The sequence below is a fragment of the Jaminaea rosea genome, assembly GCF_003144245.1.
Source record: "Jaminaea rosea strain MCA 5214 unplaced genomic scaffold BDZ90scaffold_4, whole genome shotgun sequence".
NCBI lineage: Eukaryota > Fungi > Basidiomycota > Exobasidiomycetes > Microstromatales > Jaminaea > Jaminaea rosea.
The window spans coordinates 495124-510918 of record NW_020289978.1 but is presented as its reverse complement, the minus strand read 5'-3'; the positions used below and the strand labels follow the sequence as shown (position 1 = coordinate 510918).

Sequence of the window (15795 nt, the reverse complement as noted above, 5' to 3'; positions counted from 1 at the left end):
TGCACAGGCCCCACCACTCTTTCCCTGTACAGCAATGCGGTAGCCATGGCGTATGGCGCGCCCGCACTGTGCGCCAGCATAGAGAAGCGCTGTACTCCCAGGCGGTCGGCCACCTCAACTACGACGCTGCTCCACTGCAGAACACCGCGTCGCTCGGAGGGGACATTATCCGTTCGTCCAAGACCCCAGCGATCGATGCAGATCAACCGCAGGCCAAGCGCAGAGGCAAGCTCATCGTACAGTCCTGCGAGGTAGCGCACGGCCCCTAATCCGAGGTAGAGGATAGCGACGTGAGGTGACGTGGAGTCACCTACGTCTGCTAGAGACACGCGCAGCCCAATGTTGGGTGGGCGAGACAGAGTAAGGATGCGTGTGAGGCGAGGTGAACGAATGAAAGTGTCGATACTGCTGAGTCCAGTCTCAAACGAGGCTGACTGGGAACCAGCTGTTGCTGAGGGGAAGGCATGAGGCTGACGGCGTGCTGACAAGTCGGAGGCTGTCGTCTTGGCCGAGTGCGTGCTAGTCAAAGAGGTAGTGCGGTTGCGGTGAGTTGGACCTGTTCCAGGTACAGGTCCCGCCGCAGCCAATGGTCGCTCTTGCAGCCACGACGATACGCTGTCAGCACCGACGCCGCCTGCTGAGGAGCTCGACCGGAGTGCGGCCGTCGCATCGCTCGTAGTCGACGAACGCGTCGGTACGGGCTCGATCGCTCTGGGCGAGGAGAGGCCCCGAGGATGTTGCGAAGATGGCTGGGAAGGTCGGCGACGTCGCTGCGCTGAGATCGAGGAAGAGGTGGAGGAGCGCGATGACGAGGAAAGCTTCGATGGAACAGACGTGGCATGCATCAAACGTGGTGATGGAGCCAGGAGAGATGGGCTGTTGCCGCTGCCTGCTGTGCCTCTCCCTTGCGTAGGGTTTGGGCTGCTGCGACTGTGAGGCGCATCGCCATATAGCGTCTCTTGCACCTCGCGCGTAATCGAGTCTACCGATCCGTCGCTATCGTAGTCGTCGACATCAATGACGCTTCGGGCTGGAACCTGCGGGTGAAGATGGTGATGCTGCGTCGGCGTCGGCGGTACCATCGTGTCGGCTGAGCTATCAAGAGGAGGGGCAAGGGACGGGAACGAGGGTCGAATCTTGGCAGCACTCTGCTGCTCCTTGTATTCTCGCACAATGTCGTCGATGGAGCGGGCAGGCACCTTTGTGAGGTGAGGATGGGGCTTACTGGCCTTGCGCATTCCTGCCGTCGATCCAGCGTAGGTTGCGAGGACGACACTGGGCGCAGGGGGAGAGGAGAGACTCTGCAATGGCGGCGCAGTACGATTGCTGCTGCTGCTGTTGTTCTGAGGTCTTCCCGACTCGTGGGGCGGTGCGCTGCTCCTCTCTGGCCCTTGGTCTGAGCGCATTGCGGGTGGGAATGCAGGGCGGCGAAAGGGGACGCCATTGCGGGGTCCCGGAGCCGTGTGATATTTTGTGCTCGGAGGCTCTGGCATCGCCAAGGAGGTGTCTTTCGAAGCCTGAAGCAGGTCCTGCTGCGATTTCCTGCGTGTGACTCCCGTCAAGATGGTGGAAGACCCGAAACCCCGAGGCTCCCGCTGGGCAGCTCGTGCTGCTACCTGTCTCCATGCCTCGACGGATGCTGCTCGTGGCGACGAAGACGATGCCGAGGCCCCTGGAGTGCGATTGATGTCTGCGTCGTGGGTCGAGGGTTCGGGGAGCTTTCTAGACTTCGAAGGCGCGGTCGAATTCGATGGTCCTGCTTCACTTTCCTGCACGCCTGACGCTCGTAACACCGAAGCTGAAGCGTATTCAGTCCTGCTTTTTTCTCTTCTCGCTACAGTCTCGCATTCGCCTTCTCTGCTCCCCTGCATCTTGTGGCTCTGCCCATCGCTGCCCGGCAGCGGCACATCCTCAGCATCACTTTTGGCGTGCCTGCGAAGATTACGGTCGCTCCTGCTTCTCGTCGCGGACGACTTGACTGTCGGCGTAAGCGCAGGGTTGAGCTTGTAGGGCTGATAAGTGTCAAAGTAACTGGTACGTGATGCTGCGCTTGTAGAAGATGAGGCTGACCTCTTGCTGGTGGCCAAGGTCGTGTCGGTGACTGAGCGCGTCAGAGGCGGCGGCTGCTGTGGCGGCTGCAACGTGGTCGAGCTGCTGCTTGATGACTTGCTGGATCTAGCATACGGGGAGCTCGAGTTGGCGTTAAGCAGATGCGGTGGACCAAGAGTAGGTGGAGCAGCTGACTGCCTGTCGAGGAGCGAAGGCGAACGCGCAGGCTCTAGAAGAGTCCCTCGAGCCATCGCTCCCCTCTTTGCATGCGGTGGAGGTGTACTTCTTTCACTCAAAGGATCACCGTCAGGTTGCGATGAGGCCTGGCAGCGACATCTGCTGCGGCTCGTCGCGCGAGTGGAGCTGTGGGGAGATGAAGAAGTGGGCTTGAGAGTGTTGGTTCGTCTGGTGTGATTAGTGAGAGAGCAGCTAATCAACTCGGCCGTGTGCCTCCCCTATCGTCCGCTCTTGCAGCTCAACCAAGCTCAACCAACAGGCAGAGTGCAGCAGCACACGACGACTCAGGGCGGGCCCCGTCCGTGCGCGACCCAGAGAACCTCGACTTCCCTCGTCCACGATCACTTTTGCATCTTCTAAAAGAAGGGCCACAGAACAGGACAGCATAGCACAGGCATAGCCTCGCGACTCGACAGACTGCGGCTATGGCAACCTCGTTGCAGGATCAGGGCAGCGGCGTGAGGCAGCGGTGAGCAAGGCCGAAAGTGCGCAAGTCCAAGCTTGCTCCTCCAGATGCTGATTCAATCTGAGACATCGGCCCCTAGCGCAACAGCCAAGAGTTCCAGCAAGGCCACTGCGGCAGAGCTCACGCCTAGGCCGGGCAATGTCAGTCCTCGAGGGCCTCCACCTCCCTTGTGAGTAGGCCTCCGCAGGGTTTCTACCACTCTTCCTCCGCCGCAGCTCACGCCTGCCTGTACTCCGTCCCACACGCGAATGCAGCACGGTCTACGCCAAATTGGCCTTCTTCAGCGTCGGAATGTTCGCCCTGCCTCTGGGCACATACTACGCACTGGTGGGCAAGTACGGTACCAATTGGGCTGGAGGCGCGGCTGCATTGGCCGCCAATGTCGTGCTGATCGGCTATGTGATCGCTGCCTTTTTGGAAGATGGCGATGCTGGAGCTCACGGGGCAAAGGGGGTGGTAGCGGCGGGCAACACAGAAAGGGAGAAGAGGAAATGAGGCAAGCAGTCGAAAGTGTCGGCCTATCATGAATTATGCGAAGCAAGTGGTATCTTGGATCAATTCATATACAACATCTCATCATCTTCCCCCTGCGTCAGGCACGTTGAGCACGTCAATCAGGTGCTCCACTAAGCCATCCAGCCCTCTCCTCAAACCCTCTCCATGCAGTTGCGCCTCTCTGAATGTTGCCTCGGCCACATCGCCATCCACTCTATCCCTCGCCGTCTTCACCTGCTCCAACATCGCTGCAACCTCAGTTCGTTGGCCACCAAAGTCGCGGAGCGCCTCAAGACGCCGTAATGCTGAGATGGCGGCTAGACGGACCTTGAAGATTCGTGAGGTTGTGACGGAGTGCCACAGATGCTGAGCGAGAATGGAGGATAGACTGGTATCAAAATTGCCGGATTCCAACGCTTTGGCCATGCTGCACCTCCTCCGTACACGGTCATTGCCCAATGCAGCAGCCAGAGCAATGATCGCGTTCCACTTGAGCTTGGGACTCTTTGCAGTGCGCGACCGCTCTAAGATGGTGTAGATGACGCCAAGTGGTGCTTCTGTCGTACTGAGTCCATTATTGGTCTCTGCATCCGGCGTAAGCTCTTTCTCGCTAGCGACCGAGAGCAGTAGGCCAACTCCACGCATCGCATTGCATGCTATCCTTTCGTCATCTTCAAGCCCTTTGCTGACCGTGCCTATCAGCTGCACCCACAGCTGCCCATCATGAGCTTCGACTAGACCGCCGCCTGCTCGACTCTCTGCAACCGTCTGACACACGTTCGCCAGCGTCCATGCTGCGCGTAGCCGGACGAGGAGGGCGGGGCTGCGAACCAGCTCGGGGCACAAGGCGTGTGAGAGGGTGAAGGCAAGGAGGGATGAGAGGCTGATACCTGACAGTTGAGAGGAACGCGCTGGAGCTGGAGCCGATGAAGTCGCAGCCTCCTCGACGGGTGGGGGCGTGGAGCTTGACGAGCTTAGCGAGGAGAAGAGCACCCCCACCGCCCTCACCGCAGCTGCTTGCACCGATGCCTCTCCGCCGCCTGCTGAGTCGAGGAGGAGATCTTGCAAAATTGATGCCGAGGGAGGCAGCGGGGCTGATTTTGGTCCCTTCGAAGTAGGGCAAGGGGCTGCCGCTGCCTCAAGCCTGAGCAGAGAAGGCAGAGCCTGTGCCACTTCAGAGCGGACGAGGGGCGAGGGGTCTATTGCTGCTTTCTTGGTAACCGTGGAGTAAAGGGATAAGAGCTCAATCGGACTGTCAGGAGCTGTACTAGCAGCAGCAATCTTCCCTTCGAGCGACGCCCCAACAAATGCGACGCATGCTTGCCTGACTGCTTGCTCTTCGTGACTTGCATGTGACTGAAGACGTGCGAGCAGCGATGCTTCTTGCTCCATGACTTCGGCGAAGCGCGTTGACAGGAAGCTGCTGAGAGCAGACCAGGCTTGGGCTAGGGCTTCGCCATCCAATCGAGAGCTGCTGTCGGCACCGTTTGACTGGATGATGCGAGCGATTACACCCGAGACAGGTGAGGAAGAAGACGGCGCAGACTCGTTGATAGCTACTGCTGGCGCCGCTTCCATACTACCAGGATTCGCTGGGCTCAGCGTCGAAAGCACGACGTAGGCGGCAATCGCGACCGTTGGGTCAGCGTGCGAGGAGAGACGGAGCAGCGGGCCCTGCAGCACGTCCAGGTGAGAGCGACGAAGCTTTGCGGTCGGCGTAGCGAGGACGAGGGCCTTGAGAGCGCGTAGAATCGCCTCCGTGAGCGGGGCTGGAGGTGGCGATGTCGCTGAGGTCGTAGAGCCTGCGGGGTTGGGAGGACATCGTATAGGGCCTGAGACGATTGATGAGGCCCGACGATCGTTCCGCGCTTCGAGAATTTCCACCAGCGTTGCCCGTGTTGAAGCTACGAGGGCTCCCATTCTGGCCGCAAGTGAGGTGAAAGCGGTCGAAGAGTGATGCATAGAGGCTCTCTGCTCTACAACCCCTGAGGCCAAGAAGCGTCCCTGTGCCGCCTTGCGGAACATGCCTTCTACTAATGAGGCCGCTGCGATACGCACGCCGAGGACAGTATCGCTTTTGATGAGTCCCAATATACTAGGACTGCTTGCAACATTCGCTGCAGAGGCATTGAGGCTTCTGATCCCTCGAGAAGGAGCGCTTGAAGTGGCAGCCTGGTCCGGTAGAAGTAGCCTGCCCCACTGAGAGAAAAAGAGCGCCGGTCTTGTCTCGTTGAGAGCTGCAAGGCAGCTGAGGCTGTTGAGTCTGACTGAGCGGCACGAAGCACCGAGCCGCTGTTGTCTGTCAGCATCGCCATCTTGATTCGGGCGTCGACCGGCATCAGAGGCGTAGTCCGTCGTCGTGGCTCCGCCGTCGTCGTCGCTGATGAAGCTGCGAAGGCTTTGTTGAGACGTGGTGCGTGGCAGTGGGGAGCTATTGCTGCCTGCATGCCCGAATATGATTGGTTTGAAAGGAGCTTGAAGATGAGCTGTAGCGAGTAGAGCGTCTACACACTCCTTGAGTTGAAGTTGGGGGAGATGCAGCCAAAGTTCGCCACGGCCGCCAGCGCCGCTGCTGCTCCCCTCGCCCAAAGGCAGTCTGGCCAGAAGCAAGCCATGCAACGCCTTGAGCGCCGCAGCGGTGGATCTCGCAGAGGAGAGCGAGTCCGAACGAGGGCCCCTTAGAGCCTCGAGTAAGGCGTCGAGTAGATCAGCCGGATCGACTCCTCCCTCGTCAACTCTCGTCGGCGGTGCCGAGGCGAGCTGCGAAGCGATTGCCCTCCATCTCTCCCTTGAAGCGTTGAAACCGTCGGCGTGAGCCAAGCGCTGAGCTGCTAGCAGGCTCGAGAGGTCGCCGCTTGCCATGCACTCATTCAGTTGGCTCTCGAGGATCCAAAGGAAAGGGGAGAAAGCGACGAGGGACGGAAAGGCGTCTGTCTGGTCTGCCTTCCACTCGAGGCAAAGTCGCGTCAGTCCGCACTGTCCGTCCGTCTTTCGCAGCTTTCTTTTGCTCTCTCCTTGACTCAAATCTTGAAGCGCTCCAAATGTCATGACAACCACCAAAGCCGCCGCCCACCAACCCCTCGGGCAGCGGCCTCTCCTCTCCCTTCCCGCGGCGCACAAGGGTGTCTGCCACATAGTCCGGTACGACGCTAATGGGAGATATCTCTTGTCGGGCGGAGCAGATCGAACCATCAAGCTGTGGAATGCTGCCGCCTCCCCTCAACCATCCAGCTCTTCAGCCGCACAACCCATCAAGGTATATCAGGGTGCACACTCACACGAGATCCTTGCTCTAGACATCACACGCGATAATGCCCGCTTCGCCTCCGGTGGTCCGGATAAGGCAGTCATGCTCTGGGACGTACCTACGAGTACGGTGCTAAGGCGCTTCTCTGCGCATCAGGGAGCGATCAACGATGTGCGCTTCGCCGGCCCATCCAACGATGGTGCTCAGGCACAAGTGCTCTGCACAGCGGGATTTGACGGTGTGCTGCGCTTCTACGACCTGAGAGCCCAAGGTGCCTGGCGACCCATACTGGAGGCTAAGGACGCCAGGGATGCCATTCAGACCATCTGTCTTGGCGGGCAAGACGGTGCAAGTGTGTGGACGGGCAGTGTGGATGGGGTGGTGAGACAATATGACTTGCGCAAGGGGACGTTGACACAGGATACGGTGGATGAACCTGTGGTCTCGTTAAGCCTCTCGTCGGGCGCGACGGGGGCCCAGCTACTCCTGGTCAGCACAAGCGATTCGACGCATCGTCTCCTCGACGTCGCAGATGGAAGCCTGCTCCAAAGCTTCACGGGACACAAGAACGAGGCGTATCGCTGCCACTCGACCCTCTCCTCTCCGATCGAGGACCAAGTCGTGGCAGGGGATGAGGATGGCAAGCTGAGGACTTGGGATCTGGTGACGGGCAAGCAATCACAGGCTTTGGACGTAGCTGCGGGGGCTGAGACCACAATACCGCCGCGAAGTGCTCGCTCACGAGCAGTCTTGTGGACGGAGTGCAATCCAAGAAAGGAGGGGCCACTGCAAATCGTCACCGGTGGGGCAGATGGGGCAGTTCACGTCTGGTCTGCATGACACGAGGAGAGAAAGGACAGAAAATCGTCTACTTGGTCATTTCTGAAGTCATCGTGGGAGAGGGAAGCAACGGAAAGGTAGATGGTCCATTCGTCGTGCGCATGAAAGGAAGCAAGAATTTCGTACGTGGAGGATGAGATTCAAAATGAGTTTGAGAATGAGGGTACTCTTGATGATCTTGCTGAAGATGCAAAGTGGGAAGGTCGCCGAGACGCTTACTCGGCGCCGGCCCTGTGTTGTGATGTCGAGATGATTCCTGTGATGCTGGATGATGCTTTACTTGTTCTGTCTAATAGAGACGGGGGACCGGCCCTCCGCCTCGCCCTGAATACCTATGGCAATATTGATCGCGGGGAGCGTTTACGTGCTCTTACCCTTGTCGGTAATGTTTGGCCCGAATCCAGTGCCGACACCGCCGATCGCCATTCCACCACCAAACCCACCGGCACTGCCCGCTTGTCCGCCTACACCAGGCTGAGCCCCGGCAGCGCCTGCAGGGCCGGTGTCGCCAACACGAGGACCAGAGGAGCGCGGCCCAACGCCAGCGGCCCTAGGATTGATGTACGACACCGGCTGGCGCGGCATAGGCGTCGCATCAATGCCAAGCTCCTCGGAGATGACCTTGACCTGTCGCATGAGCTTCGTTCGGCGACTCCAACGCGTACCCCAGTCCTGCCAGTTGCCCTTGTGCTCCATGGCAATCACGAGCTGGACGGCCGTCTGATTCGTAATGGAATCATAATTGACTTCCAGCCCACCTCCCCACTCGCGATCGTTCTCTTTGATCCAGGCGCGAAGCAGGCGGCGGAAGTCATCAATCTTTGCCAGCGCCGTATCGAATGGCAGCTGGATGAAGGTGACCTCCCATTGAGTGCCTGAGCGGCGCGAGTTGTGAATGTACTTCTGCGATGCGAGAAGAGCGTTGGGCGCAACCACCGTTTGATTGACAACGGTCGTGAAGACCGTGGAAATGAGACCGAATTCCTTGACGAACATCCAGTTGTCGTCGATGCAGACCAGATCTCCCACATCGTACGGGTGAGTCGCAAAGATGAAGATCATGCTCTCAAAAATCTGCTTGGCCGAATTGCCGAAGACGAAGGAGAAACCGAGGACGATGGTAGAGAGTGGGACCAGGTTGCTGACTGTGGAAGTGGGGCTGAAGATGAGCAGCCAGATGAAGACGACGATGATGAGTGAGATGAAGAGGAGGACGCCGTCCAGCTTCTGGAGGGCAGAGTTAATGTCCTTGAGCGAGGTGGTGAGCGCACGGCGATCACGATAGATGCGCTGCACTGCGTCGCGCATCTCGCTCTTGTCGATGTCGCCATTCTTGTCCTTGTCGAAGAGAGCAAAGGCCTCGCGCGCTTCGGTCTCGCTCTTGAAGTAAGGAATGAAGTCTTCTGCAACGAGCGTCTTGCGATGTCGTCCCAGGTTCTGGAAGAGCTTCTTGGCGAGGCGGCGTGCTGATGCTTGGGAGCCAGAGGACTTCTTGTACAGCTTTGAGTCCTTCATCGTGGCAGTGGCAAGGGCATCTTGCAGCTGGGCAGCGAAATTGGCCTTGCGATCAACCTTGGCTTTGCGCAGCTGCTCGCTTGATGCCGTCTCAGGGTGGTTGTGGTGGTGAAAGAGGCTGTGGTGATGCTGATGACCCGAGGCGGGCTGATTCTGGTCCATTGCCTCTGGGAAGTAACCTCGCGAGCCCAGACCAGCATTTGCACCCGGGCTGGGTGGCTTTGAACCAGCACCAAAGCCCATTCGTGCCCAGTTGCCTGATTGACGCTTGGTATTGGATCCACTTGTCTCACGCATGTATTTGCTGGCATGCAGCTTGTCAAGGTATCGCAACGCCTTTTGGTTCTCCTCGAGGCGGTCCTTGATGGCTTCCTTGTGAAAGTTGACGCCGATGCCATGAAGAGCAAACTTTTCAACGGCGAGGATGATGGCAGTCGCGAAAATGGCCTTGACCGCTCGCTCAACCCATTTCCAGTAGGTGGGACGAGGACCAACACCACCAGACCATACCGCCGCGTTGACGCCACCCAAAGCAATCCAGGCCCAGGCGACGCAGAGGACGAGCTTGACGTAGACAAGGCAGCCCATGGCCACTTCCAGGTACGTCTTGAAGACCTCCGGCGCGCGACCGTAAACGGCGATGGCAAGGCGGAGGATAACGGGAGGCAAGAAGTCGAGAACGATAAAGGTGCCTGCAGACGAGGCTGCTATGATGGAAAGCCAGATACTCCAGCTCTCGACATGGGGGCGAGCGGGGTTGCTGCGATCGATGGCGAATAGGGAGACGAAGAGGGGCACGAGAAAGAGAGCAGTGACGAATGCGCCCATGAGCAGGACGCGCACGGGGCGTGCCAAGCGCATACAGAAGAGGTAGACCTTACGACCACGCTTGGCTCGCAGCTTGGCGTTGACTTGAGCCTCCTCTTCCTCGTCGTCGGACGTGTCCCAATCGAAGTCATCCGTCTCGTCTGCAGACGAAGCGGCAATTGACGATGCTCGAGAGTGACGACCATTCTTGCCTGCCTCAGAGGGCATGGAAGAGAAGGGTGGATGAGGCGCTGCGAGATCGGCACCGTCATCGTCGTCGTAGTCGTCGCGGTCATGCGCTTTCTGGTATGCACCTCTCGGGACATGAGCTGAACCAATCTTGACATGACCATGATGTCGCTGCTGGTCATCTTCTGCTACGCTTGTGTGGCCTTGATTGCCTGGCTCCATCCCCTCGTGATAGTGAGGGTTGCTGGGGTCGTGCAAACGAGGGTAGTGAGCAGGCGGGGAGGTCTCGTTGTTGGCGCGTCGATGCTGATGCTGCTGCTGCTGCTGCTGGCCTCGCAGCATAGACAATGGCACCGTCGATGGGTCCGATGACGACGATGCCATCGTGAAACAGTCGAAGGGGCAGAAGGGAGAGTGGTATGGGGTAAAACGAAAGTGGTCGTGGTGATAGTGATGGAAGGAAAAGATTGATTCGATTGAGCTCTAAACCTCCGATGGATCGCCAGCCTGTGTGCGACGTCGCAACGACGAGTTTCGAGATGCGCGCAGCCAGGGGCCAGCGTTGTGCCCGGGACGACGACAGCTTGGCGGTCACGGCGGCGGCAGCGGCTGTGCAGCCAGCGCCCAAAAAGCAGATGCAGCAGCAGCACCATCGATCGGCGTCTTCTCAAGGAGCCACGCGACCAGAGACGCTGCGAGACAAACGCCCACCAGCACAAACGGGCTTGCGCTTGTTGACTTCTGAGCCTGTTAGAACTCAAGGCTGCTCGTGACCTTGGAATCCAGGCATGGACGCGCTGAATGTCGCATCGCCCTCCTCACTCCTCGCTCTCCTCACTTTTACGTCTTTATTGTCTCGCAGCTTTTCGCCCGGCAGGCTGGTCGCTCGTCTGCGATTTTGAGACGCCGCGGCCCGTGCACTGCAAGTGAGCGAAGCGGCGGGCGAGCTTTCTCTCTTTGTCAGCACGAGGTGCACTTCCGCTCGCCTCCGTCATTTCAACAAGTTGGCTTCGCATCCACTCCTTCCCGCCAAACCTGGTTTCCTCTGCTCACAATGATAGCAAGCAGCGAGGGTCGTGCTGCCCTTCGCCATGGCAGACAGCTGCTCAAGACGCCTCTGCCTCGCCAGAGCCGTAGCTATGCTACTCACGGCTCCGCTTCCTCCTCCACCTCTGCAAAGCCACCATCCAGATCACTCGTCTGGGCCGCTTCAGCCATTGGCTCAGCGGTAGCAATCTCGTACTACACTTCTCGCCCGCCGCTCCTCAATGAAGCTCTCGCCGGAGTATCATCAAGCCCAAATCCAGTCAATGACATCATCACCCCGACGACCATGACACAGCCGGAGCAAATGCGTGACCGAGCGCAAAAGCAGGGCGTCTACGCATGGGGAAGCAACCGATACAACGTCGTTGCCCCCGATGCCCCACTCACTACCCTCATCAAGACACCTCGCTCCATTCCGTTCTTCCACGGTGTCGCTCTCCGTGATGTCGTCCTCGAAGAGAAGCACGGCGTAGCAGTAGACGTGCATGGCGACGTCTTGCAGTGGGGGCTGGGCTTCTTCGATGCCACATCCCGTGCTTTGGCTGGCGATATCGAGGAGGCACCGCTTGGCAGGCGAAGAGAGAAAGAGAGGGCAAACGAATTGTCCCCTCGTGGTAGTGACGCTGCTCGTCCACGAGACCCGATCAAGACGCTCGTTGGCAAGGACATCGTTCGCGTAGCCGCCACCGACGAGAAAGTTGTTGCTCTCAGCAGGAAGGGCGACGTCTACATCTTCTCTGCCATTCAGGAGCGACAGAAGCCCACAAATACCTCTAAGCCGTGGAGCGCCAATCCTCTATCCCTCTTTGGCACTCTGGCCGGCCCGCAGATCGACTTTGAGAAAGTGACAATGGCGCCCAGTGTACAACTCGAGAGAGGCGATCGCGTCTCTGAGATTCAGACGGGGGCTTCCCACCTCACCGCGCTGACGCAAAAGGGTCGCGTCCTCTCGCTACCTATCGACGACAAAGGCAATGCATTCGGACAGCTGGGCTCGCGTCGAGTCCTCCTCAACTCGCCTGCCACGCCGGACACCAAGCCTTCCCAGGTGGAGACCGTCATGGAGCCGCGCCTCCTTGCACAGATGACCGACCCTGCCCAACCTCCCAACGCTACCCTTCTGCCCTCGTCGCGTCTGCCCCCTACTGCTCCCGAGTCCAACACAACCTCAAAGCCACAGCCTCCGGCCGTAGGCACGGCTACTGACCCACCACCACCCCCTCAGCCCCTCACTGAGCCCGCTTCTTCCATTCGATTTTGCACGACTCTCTCAGAAATCCCCAGCCTCCGTCAAGTGCCTGTCAGCCAAATCGCCGTAGGCAACGAGCACTGCCTCGCGCGCACGCCCGACGGCCGTGTCCTAGCGTGGGGTCGTCACACTCACGGTCAACTCGGGCTCGGTGTAAATTTTAGCATCGAATGTATCCCCGTCCCCTCAGAGGTGGTACTGGCTCGCTGCTTCCCGAGCTCGTCGCGCGATGTGCGCTGCACAAATCTGGCCGCTGGAGGCGACAACAGCTTCTTTGTCACCGAGAGAAGGGAGGAGGGCAAGCTCGGCACGGGAAAGAGCATCGATGTGCTTGCGGCAGGAAAGGGACAGTGGGGCACGTTGGGCAATGCGATGTGGAGCCAGGTCAAGCCTGACCCGACGAGAGTGAAGACGGTCAGCGGGTTGTTGGAGTGTGAGTGTCCGCAGAGATGGCTGGCTCGTGTCATTGAGTGAGCGGGGTACTGATTACCTGCCTCTCCATCCTGCTCGCTCCCGGCACAGACTCTGAGCGCACCGCCCTCACTCACCCTGTCCCGATCCACAGCATATCAGTTGGCAAGCCCGGCCATGTAGCCATCGTACTGGACACGGTCGACACGGAGGGGCACGTCGCGTTCGGGCGAGACGTGATGGTGTTTGGCCACAATGCCGCCTATCAGCTGGGAACGGGCAAGCGCTCCAACTTGTGCGTCCCGCAGCACTTGCATCCCCTCCCACCGCCTACGCCTGCGCCGGGTGCGCCCACGCCTGAGAATCCTGCATTGAGTTCCGAGAGGAACAAGCTGGTCGAGGCGGATCTTAACTCTGGAGCGTTGACGCATATGCCGGTGAGCACCTCGAGACGGCGAGAGAAAAGAGGCCTGCATCTGCTGACACTACCTTTTCCTGCTTCTCTGCCTGTCGCCAGCACAATCGCCTTCAACTTGCCTCAACGACCAAGTCGAATACTCGTGGCCCTCGCAAAGAGGACGGCTCGCAAGGCAAGGAGAAGAAGGGGGTGCACGTCGAAGAGCGCATCTCGGCGGGGACGGTCAGCATGGCTATCTGGTGGAAGGTGGACGCTTAGGCATGAGCTGTGATGAGCTGGGGACAAGACGCCATGGTAGAGGTCTTGTACGGCAATCGTGTAATTGCATCGCATCACTGATGCACTGCTTCTGTTACTGTGCTCTGCTCTACTCTTGAAGTCGTCGTTGCCTTAAGATGGTGGTCCTCCTCCTCGTTGGATTTCATCGTTCTTCAGGTGAGGCTTCGCGCCGTTGCTTCAGCCCCCGTTCCGCCTGATCGACGCGACACGCGGCTTGAGAAAGAGGCGCGCAGGCAGGCCGCGTTGGACATTGGTTGAGAAAGCGGGTCAGAGTGACTTAACGACTCGAGACGTGTCCTGACGTGTTGTTCTCCTTCTCTCCCCGACAACTCCCCTACTCGCTCCCGCTCTCTCTCCACCACGCATCAAAGCTAGATATCATGCTTGAGGCTAGGCTCCAACAGGCGGTGCTGGTGAGCATTGGCGGTGACTTGAGCTCTGCTGAACAGCAGGGTTCGAGAAGGCGAGCCGGTCGTGAGATGAAGCTGCGCTGACACCTTCTCTCCTGGGCGTCGACAGCTCAAGAAGGTCCTCGAGGCCGTGAAGGAGCTTGTGACCGAGGCGAATTTCGACTGCAGCGAGGATGGCATTGTGAGTGCTGCGACACCACACTCAGGCTCACCCTCGTCTCATCTCATCCTCTAACGCTTCCCTCCAACTCGCACGCTCGCCCCCACAGCGCCTTCAAGCAATGGACAACTCGCACGTCGCTCTTTCTTCCGTCGAGCTGCGTACCGACGCCTTCACCCTCTTCAGATGTGACCGCCCCATGTCAATCGGTGTCAAGCTCGACTCGCTTCAGAAGATCGTGCGCACCGCGGGCAACGACGATGTGGTCACGCTCAAGAAGGATGATGACGGAGACAATCTCAACTTGGTGTTTGAGGCAAAGAGTGAGCGCTGCCAGGGCCAACGGATGAAAAGAGACCCTCATCGCTGACAGCTGCCGGTCATTCTCCCGCGCTCTCCCTTGCCCACAGACAGCGACCGAGTAGCCGAATACGACATGAAGCTTCTGGACATCGACTCTGAGCACCTGGGCATCCCTGACACGCAATACGAGGCTGTGGTTCGTATGTCCTCCGCTGAATTCTCGCGCATCTGCCGCGACCTCGGCACCTTGGGCGAATCAGTCAAGATCGAGGTCTCCAAGGAGGGAGTCAACTTCAGCACAGACGGCGAGATCGGTAGCGCGAAGCTGACACTCAAGCAGGGTAGCGGGTCGGCTGCTGCACCGGTGGATGAGGATGAGGATGATGATGAGGACAGCAAGGTCTCGAGCGGCAAGAGGAAGAGGAAAGCCGGAGGAAGTGGGGGTGGGGACGGAGAGACGATCCCCGTCACCATCGAGCTGCAGCAGGCCGTCAGTCTCACCTTCTCGCACAAGTACCTCAGCAACTTCTCCAAGGCAGGCAGCCTGACGGGCACCGTTGCGCTGCACATGAGCAATGAGGTGCCTCTCCTGGTCGAATATGGATTCGAGGCGGGTCACGTGAGGTTCTACTTGGCTCCCAAGTTGTCGGATGATGACGACTAAGGTGATCGCAGGAGGGGAAAGGACCGACGCGGCCGCAGTCTCTTCTACCTCGCCTTTTGCTCTGCCACATGTACGCACATACACCCATGCTCGCAATCGTCATCAGCTTCTAGTCTCCCCGTTGCAGTCTGCCCGACCTCTTGAGTGGATGTGAATGTGATGGTAAAATTACAATGTGAGGGGCAAGGAGGCCAATAGGCGTAGGCGCGGCCAACTGATCAACCTGAGACAGGGCTGAGCTGCCTCCTTCATTACCGGTGAGAGGTCAGAGGAGCAGAAAGGGCGAGACGGGGTATATGCTATCGCTTTTGGCCTTGATAACGTCTTAGCGGATACGCTCGAACGTCGATGAGCGACCAAGGAAGACGATCTGCGGATAAGGGGCAGAAGAAAAGAGGATGTCGTGTGAGCGCGGATGTGATGGACGACTTGAAGTCAACAGATGATGGTTCTCACCGTGAAGTCCATGAGCTAGGTGAGAATGGGCGAAGCGTGGAAGGGGATCAGGCGAAGGGGTAAGTCAGCTCATCAGTCTATCCCCTCGCCATCGCCAGCAGCACCCACCCATTCCCCAGTCTCAAGCCACAGCTTGAGCACGTTCCTCACGTCCTTGTTTGGTACCCTTCTCACTGCGGGTGTAAGCCCAGTGTTGCGCTTGATGCCGGCCAAGCACATGGAGAGGAGGACAGCGTCGACTGCGATGTGGAAGAGGCGACCAAACATGTTGCGTGTGTAGAGGGGTGATTAGATAGTACCTTGATGGGCGCTGGTTACGCTGCAGTGTCTCTTTGCTGCAGACGATGCCGTCAAGTGAAGACTGGATTTGGGCTAGAGGTGCAATGGATCGATGTGAGGTGGTATGGCGATGAGGAGAGGAGGGGAGCTGATCTGAGCGGCGTAGGCTGAGGTGCAGCGCTGCACGTCGACTGGACGGCCCAGTCCGCCCTCGACGCCAATTTGGGCACGCGACGGGCCTCGTTCAACGTCGTGTTGGATGCTCGAGTTCCTT

At 58.8% G+C, this 15795-nt stretch overlaps 7 protein-coding genes across 7 annotated transcripts; 4 read left to right on the top strand and 3 right to left on the bottom strand.

Moving 5' to 3' along the window:
- The first annotated feature begins 2392 nt into the window (after nucleotides 1-2392).
- On the top strand, nucleotides 2393-3423 carry BDZ90DRAFT_231430 (hypothetical protein). The gene is made up of 3 exons (XM_025505861.1): nucleotides 2393-2755; nucleotides 2832-2921; nucleotides 3007-3423. The coding sequence occupies exons 1-3, from the start codon at nucleotides 2712-2714 to the stop codon at nucleotides 3245-3247; spliced, it is 375 nt and encodes a 124-aa protein (XP_025363060.1). The 5' UTR covers nucleotides 2393-2711; the 3' UTR covers nucleotides 3248-3423.
- Nucleotides 3329-5209, bottom strand: BDZ90DRAFT_226561 (hypothetical protein; the record flags this gene model as incomplete). Its single annotated transcript, XM_025504714.1, has 1 exon — nucleotides 3329-5209. One exon carries the CDS (start codon nucleotides 5207-5209, stop codon nucleotides 3329-3331), a length of 1881 nt encoding a protein of 626 aa, XP_025363059.1.
- A 998-nt stretch (nucleotides 5210-6207) lies between these two features.
- BDZ90DRAFT_148397 (WD40 repeat-like protein) lies at nucleotides 6208-7632 on the top strand. Its single transcript, XM_025503514.1, has one exon. The coding sequence runs from the start codon at nucleotides 6294-6296 to the stop codon at nucleotides 7332-7334; it is 1041 nt and encodes a 346-aa protein (XP_025363058.1). The 5' UTR covers nucleotides 6208-6293; the 3' UTR covers nucleotides 7335-7632.
- On the bottom strand, nucleotides 7324-10339 carry BDZ90DRAFT_231426 (hypothetical protein). The gene has a single exon (XM_025505860.1). It carries the CDS (start codon nucleotides 10227-10229, stop codon nucleotides 7695-7697), a length of 2535 nt encoding a protein of 844 aa, XP_025363057.1. The 5' UTR covers nucleotides 10230-10339; the 3' UTR covers nucleotides 7324-7694.
- Nucleotides 10340-10621: 282 nt separating this feature from the next.
- On the top strand, nucleotides 10622-13246 carry BDZ90DRAFT_231425 (RCC1/BLIP-II). Its single transcript, XM_025505859.1, has 3 exons — nucleotides 10622-12574; nucleotides 12664-12989; nucleotides 13070-13246. Exons 1-3 carry the CDS (start codon nucleotides 10900-10902, stop codon nucleotides 13226-13228), a joined length of 2160 nt encoding a protein of 719 aa, XP_025363056.1. The 5' UTR covers nucleotides 10622-10899; the 3' UTR covers nucleotides 13229-13246.
- Nucleotides 13247-13533: 287 nt separating this feature from the next.
- On the top strand, nucleotides 13534-14911 carry BDZ90DRAFT_231423 (putative proliferating cell nuclear antigen). Its single transcript, XM_025505858.1, has 4 exons — nucleotides 13534-13662; nucleotides 13769-13840; nucleotides 13929-14142; nucleotides 14230-14911. Exons 1-4 carry the CDS (start codon nucleotides 13630-13632, stop codon nucleotides 14784-14786), a joined length of 876 nt encoding a protein of 291 aa, XP_025363055.1. The 5' UTR covers nucleotides 13534-13629; the 3' UTR covers nucleotides 14787-14911.
- A 20-nt stretch (nucleotides 14912-14931) lies between these two features.
- Nucleotides 14932-15675, bottom strand: BDZ90DRAFT_231422 (DUF1748-domain-containing protein). The gene is made up of 3 exons (XM_025505857.1): nucleotides 15351-15675; nucleotides 15243-15257; nucleotides 14932-15156 (listed from the first exon to the last, which is right to left on the bottom strand). The coding sequence occupies exons 1-3, from the start codon at nucleotides 15507-15509 to the stop codon at nucleotides 15112-15114; spliced, it is 219 nt and encodes a 72-aa protein (XP_025363054.1). The 5' UTR covers nucleotides 15510-15675; the 3' UTR covers nucleotides 14932-15111.
- Between the last annotated feature and the right edge of the window lie 120 nt (nucleotides 15676-15795).

Coding starts and splice junctions, on each gene's coding strand:
- BDZ90DRAFT_231422 (XM_025505857.1), bottom strand. CDS start 15,509: ATGTTTGGTCGCCTCTTCCACATCGCAGTCGACGCTGTCCTCCTCTCC.
- BDZ90DRAFT_148397 (XM_025503514.1), top strand. CDS start 6,294: ATGACAACCACCAAAGCCGCCGCCCACCAACCCCTCGGGCAGCGGCCT.
- BDZ90DRAFT_231430 (XM_025505861.1), top strand. CDS start 2,712: ATGGCAACCTCGTTGCAGGATCAGGGCAGCGGCGTGAGGCAGCG. Junction 2,756..2,831: donor GGCAGCGGCGTGAGGCAGCG/GTGAGCAAGGCC, acceptor ATCGGCCCCTAG/CGCAACAGCCAAGAGTTCCA. Junction 2,922..3,006: donor CGAGGGCCTCCACCTCCCTT/GTGAGTAGGCCT, acceptor ACGCGAATGCAG/CACGGTCTACGCCAAATTGG.
- BDZ90DRAFT_231425 (XM_025505859.1), top strand. CDS start 10,900: ATGATAGCAAGCAGCGAGGGTCGTGCTGCCCTTCGCCATGGCAGACAG. Junction 12,575..12,663: donor GGTCAGCGGGTTGTTGGAGT/GTGAGTGTCCGC, acceptor CTCCCGGCACAG/ACTCTGAGCGCACCGCCCTC. Junction 12,990..13,069: donor GAGCGTTGACGCATATGCCG/GTGAGCACCTCG, acceptor GCCTGTCGCCAG/CACAATCGCCTTCAACTTGC.
- BDZ90DRAFT_231426 (XM_025505860.1), bottom strand. CDS start 10,229: ATGGCATCGTCGTCATCGGACCCATCGACGGTGCCATTGTCTATGCTG.
- BDZ90DRAFT_231423 (XM_025505858.1), top strand. CDS start 13,630: ATGCTTGAGGCTAGGCTCCAACAGGCGGTGCTG. Junction 13,841..13,928: donor ACTGCAGCGAGGATGGCATT/GTGAGTGCTGCG, acceptor TCGCCCCCACAG/CGCCTTCAAGCAATGGACAA. Junction 14,143..14,229: donor CTTGGTGTTTGAGGCAAAGA/GTGAGCGCTGCC, acceptor CCTTGCCCACAG/ACAGCGACCGAGTAGCCGAA.